We start from the raw sequence: 20,663 nt of genomic DNA, 5'->3' as shown, positions 1-20,663 counted from the left end.
TCGGTGGGTTTTGTGGATGTTTGACTGTTTGTACGCTGAATGCACGCGTGAATGCTGTCGAATGCGAAATGAATCGAACCACCCGCGGCGTTCCAGCCGCCTCTTCCTCTTCCTCTACATACTCGCGTGGAGAGGAGATGGATGTTGGCGGTGAGCGGTGCCGCCGAGGTTCGCTTTAAATCAGGACTCTCATTACTCACGAACATTAGCGCAATATTCGATTCCGGGCGTTTCAAACATTCCCCCGAACTATTACAATATTGCAAAATATTCGAATCAAAAATTTACGCTTTCCAAAAAGTTGGAAATTATTTTGTCCAAAGTTAAATTTACTTCTTTTTTCGCTTTTCTTTTTTCTCGCTTTCTGTTTGGAAGTTCTTGCGGTAGCATCGTAAATCAGCGTCCGGTCGATAAGTCTCCTACTCCACCCTAGGTTGAACCCAGTGGCACCTCAGTGCAACCAACTGACTAGTCATTAAACGCAGATACCCAAAGACTCAAAGTCAACTGGAACTTACAACGCGGAATTCTCTTTACTTCATTCTCTCTCAGTTGTGATTTAATCAAATTGCAGACATCTGCAACATCCTCTAGAGATAATACAGTGAATGCATTTTGTAAGACCTCTAATGTGACATTTTCGTTGGGAAGTTGAAGATTGTAAGTGGCTGGTTGAGAGATTACGAAAATGAAATTTGTCACACCTGCTCATGGCAGCCGCGAGGCCCATGTAGAACAAACTTCTGTCGCTCACTTTCGCGGAGTCTTCGTGACGTCTCTCGCGTGACTTGGCGATTATAGGCGGGAAGGGTTTCTCCAATTGGGCGATGTCTGCGGGCAAAGCGTATTGAAACTGGAAATTCATACCTAACGCCATCGATTGTCGAATGCCCAATTTGGTTGGAATACCAAGCCCGACAATCAGCTACAATACAACACATGCTTTTGTAATTAGCATTATGACCTCGAATGGAATCCAAATTGATAAATACCTTGAAAGTACCCCCACCCACAGGATATATCAAATGACGTTTTGTTCTATTTTTACCACTAGACGTAGAATTTTTAACAAAAAACACTAAAAGACACAGAATTACAAAAAAAATTGAATTTTTAGACATTTTATTAAACAGAACAACTTCTGTGAAGAACCAAAGATAACTAGTTGGGTTTTTGACTTGTTGAACTCAGTAGACCTGTGAAATGTTTACTTTTTACTTAGTGTAATTAGCAGATGTGACAGTTAGGTATATTTACGTAATATGAACATTCTGTAGTTATATTCTGACGGTTTTATGAGCATTTTATTGCCTGTTTGTGTGTAGCAATAAAATTCAAATGTGGTTGAACATCGAACAAGAAGCGAACACGATCGCGACACGAATCGGCTCACACCCGGCGCGCGCGCGCCAACATTTCACAACCGAATGGAATTATCAATTAGGCGTTTAATAATACCGGCACTTTGCCGACACGCCGACGCATTATGATTTCAATTGCTTGTCACGTTCAGCAAAACAATTCCGCGCTCGCATTCATCGTCATAATTACAGAATTACACTCGTAAATATCACAATTAAGTAATTGTAGAAATTACGATCGTAATTGATGGAATTAGACGCAGATGTAGAATAAATTTTTTTCACGATAAATTTATAGAATTTGCGTAGATAAGACTTTTCAAAATCTTCTTCAGAGGTTTTTTTTGCTAACATCTTTAAGGCGATCAATTTGATTTGAGCTACGGCTTCGTTTTGCTGACACTTTTGCTCCTGATTGCTCCACGTGTGCCCCCATTTGCACACGCACTTGAAACCGCCGAGCGTGTTCAGACAGGCTTCGCCACGATGCACGTCGCACTTGTGTTCACCTCGCAGACATTCGTCGACGTCCACACAAATGCCATAACTGGAATCCCACACGTAGCCGACCTGCGGACACGTGCAGCTCACATTCCAATGGTTTAATATCCCCGAAGTAAAGTCCAGGTTCTCACTTCGATTCATAACGCATTGTCTTTGTTCTGCGGGAGATGCAGAATAGCAAGGATTGGATTTCGGCATCTCCCAACAACTGCGTAAATTATCAACGTGTTTCTCATAACAGCAGACATCCGGACAAAAACTATACAAGGCACAAGAGAAAGGTTCATCGTCATTTGCTCGTGGGTCATGATTCCGAGGTTGTTTTGATTCCCCTAAACAATTGGAGAAATTATCACAGTTTTCTGAGATGTGTCTAAGGTGTTCCACTTCGTTCATTGTATACCAACACATGAAATACGCAGCAGTGGTCCGCCATTGAAACCGTTCAAGTGGTCCTTGGAAGGGATCAGCTAAGATGTCATCGCGCCGCTTCAGCTTTTGGCATTCTGCCTCGACCATATCAATACGATCACGATCTACGTCCATCCGCCATCGTTGCTCTTGAATCACAACGGACGTGTCGTCTCCTCGACGCAGGTCTGCTCCTTGCGCACGCTTCCAAAGGTACTTGACGCATGCAAGGAAAGATTCATCGCAAAACTTATGCACCTCCCAGTGTAGACTCCGAAGTGCGGGTCGGGGATATTCACGGTGGTAGGTGCGGGGTGCTAATGTGCCGTTCGACTCATATCTACGATCGTACTCGTTGAACTTGTGTGCGCGCAGATAGTATGCGATGTCTTTTATGGCTTCCTCTATCCATTCCTGCCCACCCACATCTCCTCCATCTCCTTGTGTGTTGGTTTTATTCATCGCATCTGCATTCGTGATGCTGGTAGTTGTCATATTCGTCACTTCCGGTTTGGTATCGCGAAGAATCCGCGCGTCCTGCACGGGTAGATCATCGCGTATTTGGACCTTTTCGGGAGTGGCACCCAAAAGGAAAATATCGTCGTTATAGTCGTCGTTATACTGGTCGTTAGACGTCCCTTTTGAGGGTGCAAGCACAAACACCTCCAGCAATAGTACTAGTATCAATGGGATCAATGGCTTGCTCATTTTGTGGCTTCTGAACTTTTTGGACCAACTTGGGTAATATCGTAATTGGTTGTCAGTGCCAGTGTCAGTGTAGTTGTCATTGTCAGCAATTGTGTTTGCATATTGGGGGAACTTCTACTGGGGAGACCACAAGATGGAAGCAGACTGCAATTTAGTCTAAAGAGGGAAGAGCTTTGGTTCGTTATGACCACTGAGGCGATGGCAACATTTGTTGCGCCTTATCTAACAGCGCCATCTGCACTTGTACTAATCTTTGACGACGCGAACGGTTAATCGACCATCGTTGCCAATGCCCCTCAACCATCCCAAAACCCTCCTGCATTCAGAGGTCGTTATCGTAACGACGAAACGATTCCAAACTAAAGACGCCATATGTAAAACGAGAAGGCTTCGATTTTCGTGGGAGTAACTCAAGTCTGCGATTGAATTGAATTTAGAAAAATGCAAAGTTGGGTAGTGGGTATCTGGTATCAAGTATCTGGTAACAATAGTAACAGTCTAAGGGGCATTGTGGAATGGATGTTTATAGTCGTGTTTGATGGTCTTTTTCAAACTTGAATACTAACCTAGTAGTAAAATACAGTGTGCTGGAAAGTCGCCAGCAGTTGATTGCGGGCGTTGTTCAGGGATGCACAGCAACGCAAAGAGATAAAGAATTAGCTCTGTATCCACCCTCTCCACTTCTCTCTCTGCTGGCTGCAAAACCGCAACGCTCCAGGTAACGGGAGCTAACTGCCACTAAAGTGTCTCATCTACAATTCCCTCTGATAAATCGAGTCGCAATAAATCCGCCCTTTTGATTCGAATCTATCGACCGCCACACTCGAATACCCGCACTCTAATGAAGTATTTGCATGCATCGGCGATTTTTTTCGTTTTAACTTTTAAACCTGAGTCAATGAGTCTGTAGTTGAGGCTGGGAGAGAAAAATAAGAAGGTGGTTGGGAGAAGCGAAGTTAATGCGCTGGGCGCGTTGGGCGACGCGAACGGTTGCGACGTTTTAATGAATACCCGCCCGATGGCCGCCTGGGACACGGACACGGGGAGCACACAACTTGCCCTCCGGCAACTTTGTCTCGCGACAGGTTACATTACCGACGTTCTTCTCACACCGCAGAGACTTTTATCGATATCCCATTCACTTTGCGTCAACTCCGTTAAATTAGATCAGATGCATTCAGACTTCAAACAGACCTGCTCTACGTAAACAGGGTTTAGGAGACGCGGGGACTTTGAGTTGATTACCTTAGACACATTTCGAGAAAACGATGCACTCACTTTGATCTGCCAAAGATTGCATTTCGAGTGATTTGGCTTTGAGCAACTACATCAATACAAACTATATACAACTACATAAGAGGGGGAATCTAGTCAAACCAGTCTCGCACTCCCATCTACTTTCTAAAAGTAGAAACTGTAGTAGCTGTGTCCTCAACGAACACCAACTTCGATAACTCAAGCATAGATGGCGAATTTGTTTGGTATAAAGCTTTCTATATAAAAATCAATACTAAAACTTAGACAAAAGGTGGCGTAACTAATATAAAATCAAGTAGTTTTAGTTACCATGGAAACAAGTTGTTACAAATCAATATTCTCCCATTATTTTACACATTTTTACTCTTGAATAAACCTGAATTAAAATGCAGTGCGCTGATTCCGAGGATTATCTCAAAACATCGACGTATTATCAAACTTGTGAGCTCCCCAAGCGTTTTGAATATCCTTCATGGTTTCATGGCTACGGAGCTCATCGGAAACCACCCCTTCACCCTTTTTACCGCACTACGTCTAGCGATTATGGACGGTGAGTCATCCCTACACTAAATTCGTTTCTGAATGCTTTGAATTAATTATTTTTGTTTCGGGCAGTAACCCTCCGACTGTTCATACAGCACCAACGTGTTTCTACCCGAAGAATCAAGAATTCTCTTCATTCTTAGCCAAAACTGGAATGTACCGTAACTATTCACTAAATACCGGATTAGATCCACAAATTGTCTAATCATCTTTTTTGAAATATGACTGATAACACTCGTGATAATAAAATTCAAGTTCATTACAACGTGTTTTTTTCCGTCATTATCAAGATAAGATAATGTTTGAACTAAATACATTTAAAATGTAATAATTACGCCAATTCGCAGCCGGATTTAACTGGAAACTCAAATTTGCAACTCTGCAAAGTTATAATCGAAGTTTAGCGTAAGCCACATTGCAAATAAATGCAATTATCGAATCATTCCCGCACGTGACCTGAATGTTTTGTAATAATTAGACTGATAACATTCCAACACATTCTGCGTGCCTTTGTGCGCGTCGCGCATGTTTTGAGCGTGTCGCTATATTTAATGAGCAAGTTAAGTGACCACAATAACAAAAACACCAAAAGTGAGATGACTATTTTCATCTCAAGTACAATTCTCAGCAGCTCAATGCTGCTTACTCGTGTTTGTCGCCTTGAAAGTGACATGAAACAATCGCTACTGGCTGATTTATCAATGAACATCGGAATGTGTACAAATCACAATGGACTCACAATCTGATAAGCTTCCATCTCCAATACCAACTTGAATTCCAACTCAGATTAATTAATCATTGTGTGTTCAGATGTCTCAGTGAATCACGTCGTGAAAAAATGTGCTAAAATGGGTGATATTCAAGAAAAAGAAAAACTTCAGATTCTCAATGAAGAACAGAGTGATGTGGTTGACCTGGACGCGTTGTTAGTGCATTTGGGACAATTCGGAAAGTTTCAAAAACGTAATTTTTTCCTCATATCACTCATTGTTATCTATGCTGCATTCCCTTTTGGATATGTGTTCACCACGAGGAAATCAGAGTATAGATGTTTTATTGATGGATGTGATGATATCGAATCCCCTGTATATGAAACTTCATGGATGACTGCCGCTATACCTAATAGTACTATTGATCCAACTAAACCGGAACATTGTCATCGTTATCCATTGGACCAAAATGTTTATGGATGTAATAGAGAGGCTTTTGTACAAACCGAGAAGATCCCATGTGAGAATTTTGTTTTTTTGAATGCTGATGCCACAATTGAGAAAGATGTAAGTGCTGATTCTGATACTAAGTTTTGAATTAGTTTAATTAAGACCAATTAATTCGGCTGGAATTGCAGTTCAACGTCACGTGCGATGAGAATATACTTAAGTTAACAATGGTGGGAACTTTGGATAATCTCGGGGAGTTGTTTTTTCTGCCTTTATCTGGATTCATATCAGATAGGTACCAAAATTTTCCAAAACCTCCAAAAACTTTTTTTAAATATTAAATAATAAAATTTTAGATTTGGTAGAAGAACAACTATGATCCTCGGAGTCCTCGCTGGTACCTTCTGTGCCTTATTCAAATCCTTCGCTGTTTCCTACACCATGTTCCTCATGTTTGAAATTTTTGAAACCTTTCTAAGTTGTGGAGTATACAGCGCCGCCTATATCCTAGCTGTGGAGTTAGTTCCTCCTGAAAAACGTGTCCTGGCTAGCACTGTAATATCCTGTGCCTTTGCAACGGGGGAAGCCATCTTGGGTCTGGTGGCATGGCTTACCGGATCATGGCGTACCATGTTACAAATCCTCTATGTCCCTGGAGTGTTTTTCATCTTCTACTTTTGGATAGTTAATGAATCAGTCAGATGGAACTTATCCAGAGGTGATACCAAAGCAGCAAAACGTACCTTGTTACATGTAGCAAGTGTAAACCGTACCACCATACCGGAAGACACTATCAGAAGACTAGGGATTCAAAAAAGTGATGATAACAAAAGAGGGAATCATTCTGGACTGTTTTACTTCTACGAAATTAAGTATAAGATTGCTGGTGTGTTCATTGGTATGGATATGCTGCGTGTTTGTTTACTATGGATTCACGTTACACGCAGTTGCCATTTCCGGAAATCTGTACTTCAACTTTATCGCGGTGACCTTCATCGAAATCCCAGCGTATTTCGTCTCGTATTTTACGCTGGATGTGTTTGGACGTAAAAAATCTCTCTGTTCTTCGTTAATTTTGGGAGGTCTGGCTAGTTTTGCTTTTATATTCGTACCAGAAGGTTAGTATAAAAAACTAAATTTAGTAAATTTACCAAAAAAGTAATTTGATTATTTTTAGCAAGCACAACCTTGAGACTGTTACTATTCCTGGTTGGAAAGTTCAGCGCGACAGTGGCATTCACAGCTTTATACATGTTTACAACCGAATTGTTTCCCACCTCTGTAAGACATCAATTACTATCCACATGCTCGACTTTCGGACGAATTGGATCCATGATTGCACCGCAAATACCTCTATTGGTATGTTCATTAACCACAAATACAAAAACAAACTTATAAAACTTGCTAGACATTTATTACAACTATGTTTGTTTGTTATTTGTTATTTTCAGGCTCAAATACTACCATCACTGCCAATGATACTATTCGGAGTCATGGCGACTATAGCCGGAATACTTTCGCTGACATTCCCGGAAACGTTGAATACCCGTCTGCCGGATACAATTCACGAGGCTGAAAACATCCAACTTCAAACAGAATACGCTTAATTTTTGTATTATCTTTCACTAATTGAACGGTTGTTTCCATGATGTAAATATTGTATCATGACGATGAGTGTAAATTAGTTTTAATTAACACCAATGTTAAATGTTAATGTTAATGCCAGCTTTTTTCAAGTTTAACGAACCACGCTGTTTTATTAATAACTGCCATCTGGGCGGGATTCATCTGCGCCTGCCAAAAAAATTTTTTCTCTCGCCAAGGAAAAGTCGCTTCAGTCGCAATCCGCTCGTAAACTAATCAGTATTTGTACACTGCTTATCGTAACACGCTCTTGAATTTTATAATTACAATTTAAATAAAGAGTAATCGCACAAATTGTGGGTTCATTCTGTGTTTGGTGCTTTGGTGTCTAACATTCCTACAATTTTACTAAATAAAAAAAAACGTGACAGTTGAACTGTTAAAACGGTTAAACAATGATTTAAACACGTGTCAGTATAAATTTTCATTGTTTTTGCGCTTGTAATAAACAGTTAAATAGTTTATATAAAGGAAGTGATTTGAATAGTTTCACTTTGTGTTGGTCAACATGACTGTCGAAACCTACGATATAAATGAGCTTTTGCCCAAGTTGAGTAGTTTTGGAAAATATCAGAAAAGAAATTTTTTCTTGATTTCCCTGGCGATTGTTTATTCCGCTGTTCAGTATAGTTATGTCTTCAGTACAAGAAGTACAAAACATCGGTAAGTGCCTCATCATCAATTAAACATAAATTAAATTTAAAAAAATTAAATTTTAAAAATTTCAGGTGTTATATTGAAGAATGTGATGATGATCTTCAGGTCCCTTTAGCCTATAATCAATCATGGCTGAAATATGCCATACCAGGTGATGGATCTACCTTTAAAAAGTGTCAGAGATATGCCCCTGTAGATAATGATCATTCCTGTGGACCCAGGTCCTTTAATACTTCTGATATTCAAAAGTGTGATAGACTGGTAACTGATGGTAGTGACCTGACCACAATTGAACATGAGGTAATACCTTTTTCATCACTTTTTTGGGTTTTATTAATTCTGATGGTATTCCAGTTTAAATTAACCTGTGAAGATAACTTATGGAAGCTGACAGCTTTGGGTTCCTTGGATGAAATTGCAGAAGTATTATTTGCTCCTTTTGTTGGATACTTTTCTGATCGCCTGGGTCGTAAATGGGTCCTGATCTATTCCCTAGTATTAAGTGGGATCTGTGGTGTGGTCAAATCCCTTTCACCTTCTTATGTGGTCTTTGCTATAATGGAGTTTGTCACTGCGTGTTTCACAAGTGGGATCTATGGATCTGGGTTTATCCTTGGTGTGGAACTCCTGGCTGCTGAACAAAGAGTGTTTGGAAGTACCTTGATTGCTATAGTCTTTCCATTTGGGGAGATTCTACTAGGTCTAGGTGCTTGGTTTTCACCTTCTTGGAGAGTGATGTTGAGTGTACTCTATGCCCCAGGGGTTCTCTTCCTCTGTTACTTCTGGTTGATGGATGACTCCTTAAGATTCCTCCTGGCCAATGGGAAGAATAAAAGGGCACGTAGGTTGATCAAACGTATAGCCCGTGTAAATAAACTCAAAATCTCAGCGGATATCAAATTGGACAACACTGCACCTCCAACTAATAATACAGGTATTGAGGTGGTACCCAAAGAAGAGGAGGATGATGATACCCAACGTGAGACCTTCTTCCAAGTATGTCAGTATCCATCCTTGGTCTTGAGGGTACTCAATTGTTCATTCAGTTGGATCAGTTGCACCTTTATCTATTATGGTCTTACTGTTTACTCTGTATCACTTACTGGGAACATCTACTTGAACTTTATCATCATGGCCGTTATAGAACTACCTGGTTATGTGGTGTGTTACTATATGCTGGACTCTGTTGGAAGGAGGTTTACTTTGGTGGGATCTTTGATTGTCAGTGGAGTTGCTTGTTTATCCTGTGCTTTTATTCCTCAAGGTAGGTCTTGGAATACCTTCAAAATCACTTTTATAAATTGGTTTATTTTTATTAGAATATTGGATTGTCCAGTTGATACTTCCAATCATCGGAAAACTGGCTGCAACCATGGCATTCAAGACTATCTATATTTATACTGCAGAGATGTTCCCTACAACTCTGAGGCATACCTTCTTAGCATTCTGTTCTATGTTTGGAAGAGCAGGTTCTATAGCAGCACCTCAATTGCCTTTACTAGCAACTGTCTCACCACTTCTACCTCCATTACTTTTTGGGATTTTGGGATTGATTGCTGGTATGTTGGCTTTCTTCTTTCCGGAAACAGCAGGGTGTAAACTACCGGATAACATGGCGGAATCTCTAAATATAGGTAAAATAGACGACATCGAAATGAATAAAAAAATGTAATTCCATTGTTCATCATGATAATTTATTAAAATATATTATTTTACTAATAAAAACTCAATTTTAAATAAATTTACATCTTACGTCCTCTGATGTTGAGTTATGAAAGTAAAAGTATTGATTTTTCAAGACTATTCTACAGTTTCTCTTCAAAAGTAAAACCTTTAGATATTGAGCAATAGGTGGCGTTGGCAGTACTAAAATGTGAATAAAACCGCTCGTAAACAAATGAAATTGCTCCAGCGCCATTTTACGGAACTTTCGCAATGAATTAATTTGAAATGGTAATGCACTCTCGTTCCGCGCAATTACCGCCGCTGCGACGTGGGCAATTATTCACGATTTAAGTGAGTTAAACGCGCATTTTTCCAACGGTTGCAAACAAATTCCAACCTTAAATTACCACTTAATGCTCCGCTGGTAAATCTTCACCGCTCGCGAAGATAGAAAACTTTAGCACACGAATGTATCTTCGCTTTTTTTATTGCCCTAGATTTATTCGAAATCTTTTTTTTGTTTTGTTTGATTGAGTTGCGTCGTGGAATGAAACGAAGCGCAACGAAATAAAATCGAATTAATATGAACGATGATAATATTTTTCAAGGATCGAAACTCGGTGGAGAGTTTTTTTTCTCGTTGGCCATTAATCTTCTCCGGAACAATGGCTCGCAACCGGATTATTATCCTGCGCGTTTCCAACGTTTTGCACCTATATAGAAAATTATTTCACATTTTAAAAATTAAGTTTTTACGACATTTTTACGACACAAAAAATATAAATATAAATTATTACAAATGTATAATGTGATACATGAGCAGGATAATTATCTGCTTAATACGACATTACAACGTATGTGTCTGGCTTGGACCCGACCTTGATTAATCAAATTAAGCAGACTAGTTCGGATTTACTCGCAATTTACATTCGACCATTCGAACTCTCATTCACACATACACACGCGCAGAGTGTGTGGCGTGGCATATTCAGCGATTAAATGCGCATTTCGAAACCGTAATTAAATTGATGCGCGGTGCGGAAATCAAACACAATGTGTTTAAAGACTCACGGAATAAAAGCCATTGACTCTAACAATCATAACATAAATAATAAACTAAAAATAAAATAATGTCATAATATTTTGACTTCTTTGATGAAAATATACAGGATAATAAAAAACTCAAAAAATAAAACTAATTTTATTAAATTATATATAATAGTGCTGTAATAGTATTTTTTATCTCTTTAATTATGTCAAGCAAATGTTGATATAAAATTATACAGAGTGTTTCATAATTTAATTTAAATTTTTAATGTTTCCAATGTTAATTTGCGTTGTTTCACAATATGTAACAATAGAAAAATTAGCATACTGTCGATTTTAAGCCGCCGGCTGGAATATATTACTGTCGAAATTCCTCACACGTGTATGACTTGTACACACTGCGTGTAAGAATACACTACTCAACAAAACAAAAAAAAAAGGTAAAATCAACACAATTCGTACACGATAACTATCGTTGTGGTTACAAATTGTTACATTTCGCAGTAGCGATAAAATTTGATGACGAATCGTAAAACTCCTAATCTCTATTTAATGTCTGCGTGTTATTTACAAAATTAGCTTTTGTACGCAAGCAAAATTTCCGTTGTTAAAAAAATTAATTTTACATTTTCTGTAACACTCAGTAGATCCAAGTGAAAAACCGGACCGACAATAAATACGAACGCGACCCGTCTATATTTAAACGGCCACGCGGGAGGGTTATCGCGATAAATGTTGTACTTGCTTGTACAGCATGTACACCAGCGTAGATTATGCATGCACATATTCGTGCATACAGGGGTAGTGGTAAAGTGGAAGCAGATAATAGCACACCGAGTGAAATTCAAGCCTCGACCGCGGGCTATATATAGTCACTTATCAGTTCAACACGCTTTTTTTAAACTGCATTCATTAATAATCACGAAAATTTCATGGTTTACTGCAGTATGAACACACTGTATATTCTGTGTGCCCAAAGTCGGCATAAAAATATTGTTTCCAGCAATGCTACAACGCCGCGACGTACGTCAGGTCGTCAGGCTTTAGTTATACTTTAGTTGCCAGTCAATTGTCGAGTGCGTACGACTACGGATCGTTTTTTTATACTGTCTACACAACAGTAATTGTTTAAACTATAAACTAAACAATTTTTGAAAAAATTTATTTAAATTTTATTTAAGTTTGCTTGTTTTACTTGGTTTTTGTTTGAGTGTGGGTGTGTGTTGATTACTTTTTGCTAATTTTTTTGGAAAGTGTGAAATTGTGACGTCACTTGACATCAACATCTTTCTGTTTGTTCTTTGTTGCTATATAAATTCGCGCGCGATTAAACATCATCACCACGTGTAGGCATCGCGCGAGGAAAATTTCGCATCACATTCAAAACCTGACCTGACCACGCAAGGTAAAGTTGTTGCTTGTTTCGCAAAATGGATTTAGACAAAATCTTATTAGACATTGGAGGTCTCGGCAAGTATCAGATAAAGCGGTACGCTCTTCTGTGCTTGGTACTAATTTTCGCCACCTTTCCAACACTCAGCTACGTTTTTACAGCTAGGGATGTCGATTATCGGTAAGTTTAAAATAAAAAATAAAAAAATTTTTTTTTAATTTTTCCAAAAAAAATTTGGAAAATTTTTAGATGTCATATTGATGGCTGTGATTTGCCAAATACAATACCAAATTACAATGCTTCCTGGGTGCAGTATTCTGTACCATACAAAAATGGCCTGCCTAGTAAGTGCCAAAGGTATCAACGCACGGATACCCGCTGTAATGGTTGGGCCTTCAACCGGAACCAAACTGTCGGATGTGATCGATTTGTTTATCGTAACAAAGATGATTCTACAATAGCCACAGATGTATGTCTAATCAATTTTTTCTAAAAATTTTCAAAAATTTTTAAAAATTTTTTTTCTAAAATTTTAGTTCAATATAGTTTGTGAGGAGAACCTATGGAAGTTAACCATAGTTGGTTCGATAAACAACATTGGTTTTCTACTCGGCCTGCCATTATCAGGTTTTATTTCCGATAGGTATGTAAATGTTGTTAGCGTGTTCAAGTACAGGAATATATTAGCACTTATAAATTGCATCATTTTTGGCGGCTGTATAAATTTAATCTCTTGATCAAATATTTGCACGATCAATATTTGGTTCGGTGTAGGTAATTACAAAACAAGATTCCCTCATCTTGGAAACTTACAATTCTTGACACATGGCGCCCCTGGTAATCTATATTTAGATAAGTAACTTATTTGTTTTTTACGTTTTTAGATACGGTCGGAAAACGCTAATGTTGTTTGCGATATTGTTTAGCACGATAATGGGTATAACAAAATCGCTAAGTCCAAACTATTTGTTTTTCGTGACGTTTGAGTTTCTGGACATGATGCTCGGAGCTGGTCTCTACACAGCCGCATACATTCTAGGTAAACAATAGATATTTTTAGCCCTGCTCTGGGACTAAACTGCATTCTTTCTGGATAATTTAGGAATGGAACTGCTCGTGCCTGAGTATAGAGTAATGGGGAGCACGATCATGTCGAGCGCGTTCGCGCTGGGCGAAGCGTTGATCGGTGTGACGGCCTGGTTCGTACCCTGGAGGATATTTTTACGCATTCTATACATACCGGGTGTACTCTTTGTATCATGCTATTGGCTTACAGATGAGTCTGTCAGATGGATGATATCCAACGATCGCAACGAGGAGGCTGCCTGTGCGTTGAAGAAAATCGCCGCACAAAATGGCCGTCGATTAGATGAAGCTGTGGTCAAACGGTTGCATCTCGAAGGAATTGGTGGGCCGGAACACCATCATCATACGGATACATTTTTGGAAGCGCTGAGGTCACCTGCATTACTTATACGTCTTGCAAATTGTTCACTGGCGTGGATCAGCTGCACGTTTGTGTATTACGGGCTAACGATGCATTCAGTAGGCATTTCAGGAAATGTCTATGTCAACTTCATAGCTGTCTCTCTTATAGAGATCCCTGCGTATGTGCTAGCGAACGTGTTGCTGAATAAGTTAGGAAGGAGGGCTACGTTGGCGGCGTCGTTCATGACCAGTGGGTTGGCCTGTGTTGGGTTTGTCTTCATTCCAGAATGTATTACCTCTACTCCCTGAAACTCCCCAGAGAATTTCCCAACTGACATTTTATGATTTCAGCTGATGGCACTCTGAGGTTAATCGTGTTCCTATTGGGCAAGTTTTCAGCGACTGTTTCCTATGCTACCATTTACTTGTATACCACTGAGATGTTCCCGACCAGTTTGAGGCATACCTTCATGTCGACCTGTTCTATGTTCGGACGGATTGGTTCCATCATTGCTCCGCAAGTTCCTATATTGGTAATATATCAGGATATACAGGGGAAATAGAAAATTTATAAAAAAAATTAATTTCAGGCGCAGATATCTCAATCACTTCCTCTGTTCTTATTTGCATCAATGGCGGGGACTTCCGGGTTGCTTTCGCTGTTCTTCCCGGAAACTTTGAACGTAAAACTGCCGGATACAATCGTGGATGCTGTGAATATGGGACGACAGGAGAATAACAATAAAATGCTCAAAGCGTAACCAAAATTTAAAAAACCAGAGATTTTTTTCGCAATATTTGCGATGATTTTTACAAAACTAGTTTATATTACTTATAATTTAAAAAAGTTTTAACTAGTTTGTAGTGCAACGTGTATAATGCTCATATTATATGTTATCCGGATAAAGTAGTGGCATCTGCACTTCTTTTTGTATTTATTTGTTGATTATATTAAAGATTTATCAAAAATTAATCAGTTTTTATTACAAAATACCTTTAGCAGAAAAATCCAGTAGGGTTAAAGACAGGAAGACAGAAAGAATGTCGGTAAATAAGCAGCGTGCGCGCCGCAAAAGAGACTCGAGTAGCATGAGAATTTATAGGGTCGTAACTATAAGCAAAACACTATAACAGATTCGCCGGGCTCGTAATAAAAAAGCGCGAGCAAGATGAGCCGGAATAAGCATCACATACGCACACCTTCCCCCCAACGACATTCCAGAGCCCCCTGTGGTAACATCCAGGGTTATTTTAGGGTGTCTCCCGAAGGGCTCGTATAAGTCACGGATAGTTGTCACACGACAGCTTCACGCGTACACAGTTTATAAACTCAGTTCGTAAAAGCGGCAAACCGGAAATGGGTCGAAATCGACGAGATTTTAATGACGGCACTTTTCTTTCTAATAAAAATAAGCAACTCAATTTTTTTTACTATTTCACGTCATATACTGAAGATATAATTATAAAAAAATGTTTTTCAACTGAAAATATTTATATAGTAATGTATAAAATGAGATAAGTGGAGCGTTAAAAACATGCGCTTAATACCTGTTAACACTGGCGGGTTGGGTACAACACGTGCCCGAATATGACGACGTAATGGCCGCCGTAATACAGAGCGTGGCGTGCTGAATTTAAATTACGTCGTCATCGCGACACAATTCACGTCTGCGCTGCAATTTGCGATTGCGCACGTAGCACACGCGAATATTGCAAACAAACTCACACAAGTGGAACCCTATTCCCTTTTCCTCTCCCCGACCCACCCACTACAAATAATAAACAAAATATTTAATATAGTTAATATTAATTTCATACAACTCGACGAATTTCAAGTCAACAACCAAACTAGCAGTGGAAATTCTGAATTCACTTCGACTTCATATTAATTAACATCGTCAGATACGAGTATGCTGAACTAATAACCTAAAATATACATGTGAGGTTATGTATGTGGCGCACAAGTAGTCTAATTATTAATAATTGAGTTACGGCGAACTACTTACCGCTAGGAATGTATTAAACGATAAGTTTTTGATATTGGACGCGTTGAGGAATTGAGGTTTCTGTGACCGCATGATGACCATGAAGAGGTCCTTTTGAAAGGACACTTGGTATTCATACCATTTGATGGCGTAAGCTGTTTCTGCTACAGCAATACTCTGAAAAAGATCAAGGTATGTTTTAAGGGGTACCAGGTGAGGAAAGGTGACCTACCTCGTCCATTAATACTTGCCCTCCAAAGTTTACTAAGAGGAGCATGGCTATCCATCCGAGGAGATGTAGACCAAAACGGATACGATCAGTGAAACCTACTATTAACAGGACAAAACCAAGGAGACTGATGGCAAATGATGGTACCACTATGAACATGGTCATTTGGGTTCCGAAGGCTTCATTGACATCTTCACAAAGTCTACGGGATCAAATTTAGATAAATTTTTAAAAGAAGTTTAAAAGGGGTTAAGGTCTCACCTGATGATTGCACTGTGATAATGGATACTCCTATGTAAAAGTTTCTGATCCCCATTGTTGTCATCAATGCTCAACATGAGTTTCCTCAGTTCCCGATAATGGTAAACACATTGCATGACCACTGAACAGATCAACATGGTCAAGGTAACAAACAGACATGTCACACAGAATATCAAATAAATCTGATGGAAATAACTGACTGTCCAGATCACCTTCAAAACCTTCTCATTCATGTACATTGAAAAAGGTATGCGTACTCTACATGCCAACCCACATGGTATACTATATTTGATCATACTAGGAGTTAGGTTATTTCTACAGTCCCTTAAAGCTGATGGTAGGATAGGCATCAAGGAGTATGATATGGTACCAATTGTAGAATACATTAAGAGAAATTTGGTAAACCAAGTTGCTTTTCTGTCTACTTCTATGATTTCATCAATGGGTCTGAAGAACTTCATGCGTTCCACTGTTGCGAGGACTTTAACCATGAGATCTCCATTGGAGAGACAACAGACTCCTAGGTAGTGGTAACCAGCGTGACAACAGACTGCAAGAACAGGTTCCAGAAGTTCTATAGTTTTAGATTCATCTTCTAAAAATTATTAAAAGGGTTTTAAAATGATCTGGAATGGTATGGGGACTTACCTATTAGTAAAGCAATCACATCATACATCAAAGGCATAGTTGTGGGTAACAAGGACCAACAAAAGAAGAATCTTCTGAATCTTTTCCAAAATTTTCCAAAAATGCTTAGTTTTGAATCATCGGTATCTTCTTCAGGCCAGAGGAAGAAACCTTTAAGGATTCTTTTCTGAACCTTTGCAAATTCATATTCATCTACTTCTTCCATGTTTAAAACTTGACTAAAGAAACACTTTCATTTTAAAAGTATTTATAGACTTAGAAAACCCATCAAATTTAGATATCCTGTCATTATCTCTTCACAACCACACAAAAAGAATATTTCATCAAAAAATTTCTTTCTATCAAATAAATAATCATACATCTTGAAATTTAATACTGTTTTCATCCACTTGTCTTAACCATCTCTTCAAATCAATGTTTATCGTCTAATTCTAACTCTAGACTTATTATATTTGTCTTTATAAAGTCTGTAAGTCAAATAAAAGTTTTCTAAGAAGAGATTTTCCTAATATGACGTATATTAAGCGGTTTTTTCTCGTCTATTTGTTTTTGTTTAGGTGCGCACAGCACGAAATGAATATTTTAGTAGGTATCAACCGACCGAAGTGGAAATATTATGTAAACATGTCAGTTACGTCTGTCTTACTTGTACCATAGCACTGAGCTTCGCAGACGTAGCTACAAATGAAATATTCTCTTTCGCAATTGCAAAAGTCACTTTCAACCAAATGAATAAAATCAATTTTTGTTGAGTTAAATCCTATCAGTTACAGAAAATTATTCAACTCGCATATTGTGCTTGGCACCATCTGGGATTTATATTTTATAAACGTACATTCAATCAATTAATGAGCAAAATCCTGAAATTTCTAAATTATTACCATGGCAGGATGCATTTTATGTGAGCACGTCCATACTAATTAAAATCGTGCATACTGAGTCCAACTAGAGATAATCATTCGAGTTCCATGAAATTTTTTTTTCGGAAAATCAATGCGAAATGATCAAAAAACAGCAAAGCTTTGAGAAAAAAAAGTTGTCTGCTCCACGTAGCGGGTGCGTGTGTTTTGTACACGACGCTATAATGAATAACAATCCGCTCGTTCGTTTTGGAGTTTCGGTCAACCCAACACCACCCCCAAGCCACCCCCAGTGGCACTATGTGCTGTCGTGGCCTGTCCTGCTCTGTAGCCGAATATTGGATTTTCTGCAAAGGCATAAAGCCGCGACGCGTACAAAAATGTCCGCACAAAAGACACCACAAAGTCATTTATCAATGTTTTTAAATCGCGGATTATGCTTTCGTTCTGCGTGAAATTCTCATTTGTATAGATTTGGGCATTTGCTGCGCTTTTTTGCGTTTTGCAACTTGCAAAAACAACACGTCTGCAATTTTTTAACCCTTAAAAAAGCATGTGACGCTAAAAAATATGATTTAAGCTCCGCCCTTTAGACTTAAGTCGTGAGGGCGGAGCATACTGAGCTTTTTTTAACGTTTTTTAACGTTTTCTCAATAACCGAAGCGTATAACTGGTTATAATTGTGATGAATGTAATCATCATGCATGTGAAATCTACCAGCTCGTTGAAAAATCGTTAAAAACGTTTCCAATAGCTACGCGAACCCTTATGCTTACGATCAACTTTAAACACTTTATTTGTAGAGTTAGTGGAGTAGCGAGTTTAACGGAGTGAAAAATTTTAGTTTTTTGCCTGGCATTTTTTCAATTTTACAAATATTGTAAAACTGGTTTTAGCATAACATGTGAGATTAAATTCTCTTTTATATGATATATTTTCCAATATTGTGCAATTAATATTTTTGGAGATATTCTTATGTTTACTACCAACTTTAAACACTTTATTTGTAGAGTTAGTGGAGTAGTGAGTTTAGCGGAGTGAAAAATTTTAGTTTTTTGTTTGGAATTTCTACAATTTTGCAAATATTTTAAAACTGTTTTTATCAAATTATGTATAATTAAAATCTTTTTAAAATGATATATTCATCAGTTTTGTGCAATTAATATTTTCTGAGATATTCTAATATTTACTACCAGATTTTAACACTTTATTTACCGAGTTATTTGAGTAGTGAGTTTAGCGGAGTGAAAAATTTTAGTTTTTTGCTTGGCATTTTTTCAATTTTTCAAATATTTTAAAACTGTTTTTAACATAACATGCGAGATTAAATTCTCTTTCATATGATATATTTATCAATATTGTGCAATTAATATTTTCGGAAATATTTCTATGTTTACGACCAACTTTAAACACTTTATTTGTTGAGTTAGTTTTTAGCGACTCTAGAGGCGTGAAAAATTTTAGTTTTTTGCTTGGCATTTTTTCAATTTTTCAAATATTTTAAAACTGTTTTTAACATAACATGCGAGATTAAATTCTCTTTTATATGATATATTTATCAATATTGTGCAATTAATATTTTCGGAAATATTCCTATGTTTACTACCAACTTTAAACACTTCATTTGTAGAGTTAGTTTTTAGCGACTCTAGAGGCGTGAAAGTTTTTAGTTTTTTGCTTGGCATTTTTTCAATTTTTCAAATATTTTTAAAGTGTTTTTAGCATAACATGCGAGATTAAATTCTCTTTAATATGATATATTTTCCAATAATGTGCAATTAATATTTTTGGGGATATCCTTATGTTTACTACCAACTTTAAACACTTCATTTGTAGAGTTAGTTTTTAGCGACTCTAGCGGCGTGAAAAATTTTAGTTTTGGGCTTGGCATTTTTTCAAATTTTCAACTTTTTAACCCTTGAAAAAGCATGCGTCGCTAAAAAATATGATTTAAGCTCCGCCCATTATACTTAAGTCATGTGAGCGGAGCATACGGAGCTTTTTTTAACGTTTTTTAACGTTTTCTCAATAACCGAAGCGTATAACTGGTTATAATTGTGATGAATGTAATCATCATGCATGCGAAAATCTACCAGCTCGTTGAAAAATCGTTAAAAACGTTTCCAATAGCTACGCTAACCGAACCGCAGGTAACGAGCGCGACCTCACATCGGGCAACAACCAAAAATCGAAAAAAGCTCGCCGCATGTGTGTGTTCGCAGGCATGAAAACCCCACGCAATAAAGCGAAAACTCGCACTCATTGAGCTTTTTTTATTAACTGGTGTTTCCTCGCCGGTGGTAATTAGCTCGATTCAAAATCTCGTGATTGAATCCATGCGTGCCAGATGGCTTTCGTATAAATAGACGTTTAATGATGCGTTTTATTGGACCGCTCTCGACGCTCGACAGATCCCAGTCGCTGTTTTGTTCCATGTTTTACCCGCTTTAAAACGCATTTATAATAAATTAAAATAAAAAACAATTTTTCCCCAAAAAAAATTCTAATTATTTGGATGAGTTGGATGAGTACCAGGTAAAAATTGAGAGCTCCTGAAAGCTTCTTGGACGAGTTGACGTGAATTATTTTTAAAACCAGTGCGCTCATCAATCAAGCCCCGGCGACAATTAAAACCTCGCCGAGACATCGGATCAGAATGGCAAACATTTCGACATGAAAGAAGTCTAGTTGTCGTTTTGAATTACGCGGTTATTAATGATCGTGGATTATAGTCAAACAATTTAAAAATGACCAATCAAGAACACATTTTCCCGCGCTCGAGCTCGCCAGACGCGCCGGTAGACGTAAGACGCAAGAAAGGAAAACTAATTAAAGCGTTAAACGGCTGTTACTCATTTAATAACTCAATTAACGTATGATGCGCGCGCGGCACGTAATTAAA

At 38.2% G+C, this 20,663-nt stretch overlaps 3 protein-coding genes and 1 pseudogene across 3 annotated transcripts; 2 read left to right on the top strand and 2 right to left on the bottom strand.

Annotated features, from left to right (window-relative positions):
* Window positions 1–1,449: 1,449 nt before the first annotated feature.
* On the bottom strand, window positions 1,450–3,612 carry LOC135790570 (uncharacterized). The gene has a single exon (XM_065300811.1). It carries the CDS (start codon window positions 2,982–2,984, stop codon window positions 1,548–1,550), a length of 1,437 nt encoding a protein of 478 aa, XP_065156883.1. The 5' UTR covers window positions 2,985–3,612; the 3' UTR covers window positions 1,450–1,547.
* Window positions 3,613–5,019: 1,407 nt separating this feature from the next.
* LOC135790482 (solute carrier family 22 member 1-like) lies at window positions 5,020–7,882 on the top strand (annotated as a pseudogene).
* A 77-nt stretch (window positions 7,883–7,959) lies between these two features.
* LOC135790729 (uncharacterized) lies at window positions 7,960–14,751 on the top strand. Its single transcript, XM_065300995.1, has 11 exons — window positions 7,960–8,251; window positions 8,317–8,545; window positions 8,600–9,509; window positions 9,565–9,913; window positions 12,369–12,530; window positions 12,600–12,819; window positions 12,887–12,993; window positions 13,235–13,389; window positions 13,453–14,067; window positions 14,130–14,311; window positions 14,369–14,751. The coding sequence occupies exons 1-11, from the start codon at window positions 8,097–8,099 to the stop codon at window positions 14,537–14,539; spliced, it is 3,255 nt and encodes a 1,084-aa protein (XP_065157067.1). The 5' UTR covers window positions 7,960–8,096; the 3' UTR covers window positions 14,540–14,751.
* Window positions 14,752–15,647: 896 nt separating this feature from the next.
* On the bottom strand, window positions 15,648–17,098 carry LOC135790855 (putative odorant receptor 85d). Its single transcript, XM_065301139.1, has 5 exons — window positions 16,902–17,098; window positions 16,254–16,848; window positions 15,996–16,194; window positions 15,785–15,940; window positions 15,648–15,704 (listed from the first exon to the last, which is right to left on the bottom strand). The coding sequence occupies exons 1-5, from the start codon at window positions 16,936–16,938 to the stop codon at window positions 15,648–15,650; spliced, it is 1,044 nt and encodes a 347-aa protein (XP_065157211.1). The 5' UTR covers window positions 16,939–17,098.
* Window positions 17,099–20,663: the final 3,565 nt, after the last annotated feature.

This window comes from Atheta coriaria, unplaced genomic scaffold (assembly GCF_025399875.1).
Source record: "Atheta coriaria isolate IRGN ID8LTWV9N9 unplaced genomic scaffold, Caltech_Dcor_3.1 hic_scaffold_4_pilon, whole genome shotgun sequence".
In the NCBI taxonomy this organism is placed as follows: domain Eukaryota; kingdom Metazoa; phylum Arthropoda; class Insecta; order Coleoptera; family Staphylinidae; genus Dalotia; species Dalotia coriaria.
Note: the sequence above shows the minus strand (reverse complement) of the source record. Positions and strands in the feature narration are given on the sequence as shown.

Excerpts from the sequence above, each read along its gene's own strand:
- LOC135790570 (XM_065300811.1), bottom strand. The coding sequence starts at position 2,984 with ATGAGCAAGCCATTGATCCCATTGATACTAGTACTATTGCTGGAGGTG.
- LOC135790855 (XM_065301139.1), bottom strand. The coding sequence starts at position 16,938 with ATGCCTTTGATGTATGATGTGATTGCTTTACTAATAG. Across the intron at positions 15,941-15,995 it reads GGCAAGTATTAATGGACGAG|AGTATTGCTGTAGCAGAAAC; the intron begins GTAGGTCACCTT and ends GATCTTTTTCAG. Across the intron at positions 15,705-15,784 it reads CGTTTAATACATTCCTAGCG|GTTATTAGTTCAGCATACTC; the intron begins GTAAGTAGTTCG and ends TGTATATTTTAG.
- LOC135790729 (XM_065300995.1), top strand. The coding sequence starts at position 8,097 with ATGACTGTCGAAACCTACGATATAAATGAGCTTTTGCCCAAGTTGAGT. Across the intron at positions 8,252-8,316 it reads ACAAGAAGTACAAAACATCG|GTGTTATATTGAAGAATGTG; the intron begins GTAAGTGCCTCA and ends TAAAAATTTCAG. Across the intron at positions 12,531-12,599 it reads GCTAGGGATGTCGATTATCG|ATGTCATATTGATGGCTGTG; the intron begins GTAAGTTTAAAA and ends GAAAATTTTTAG.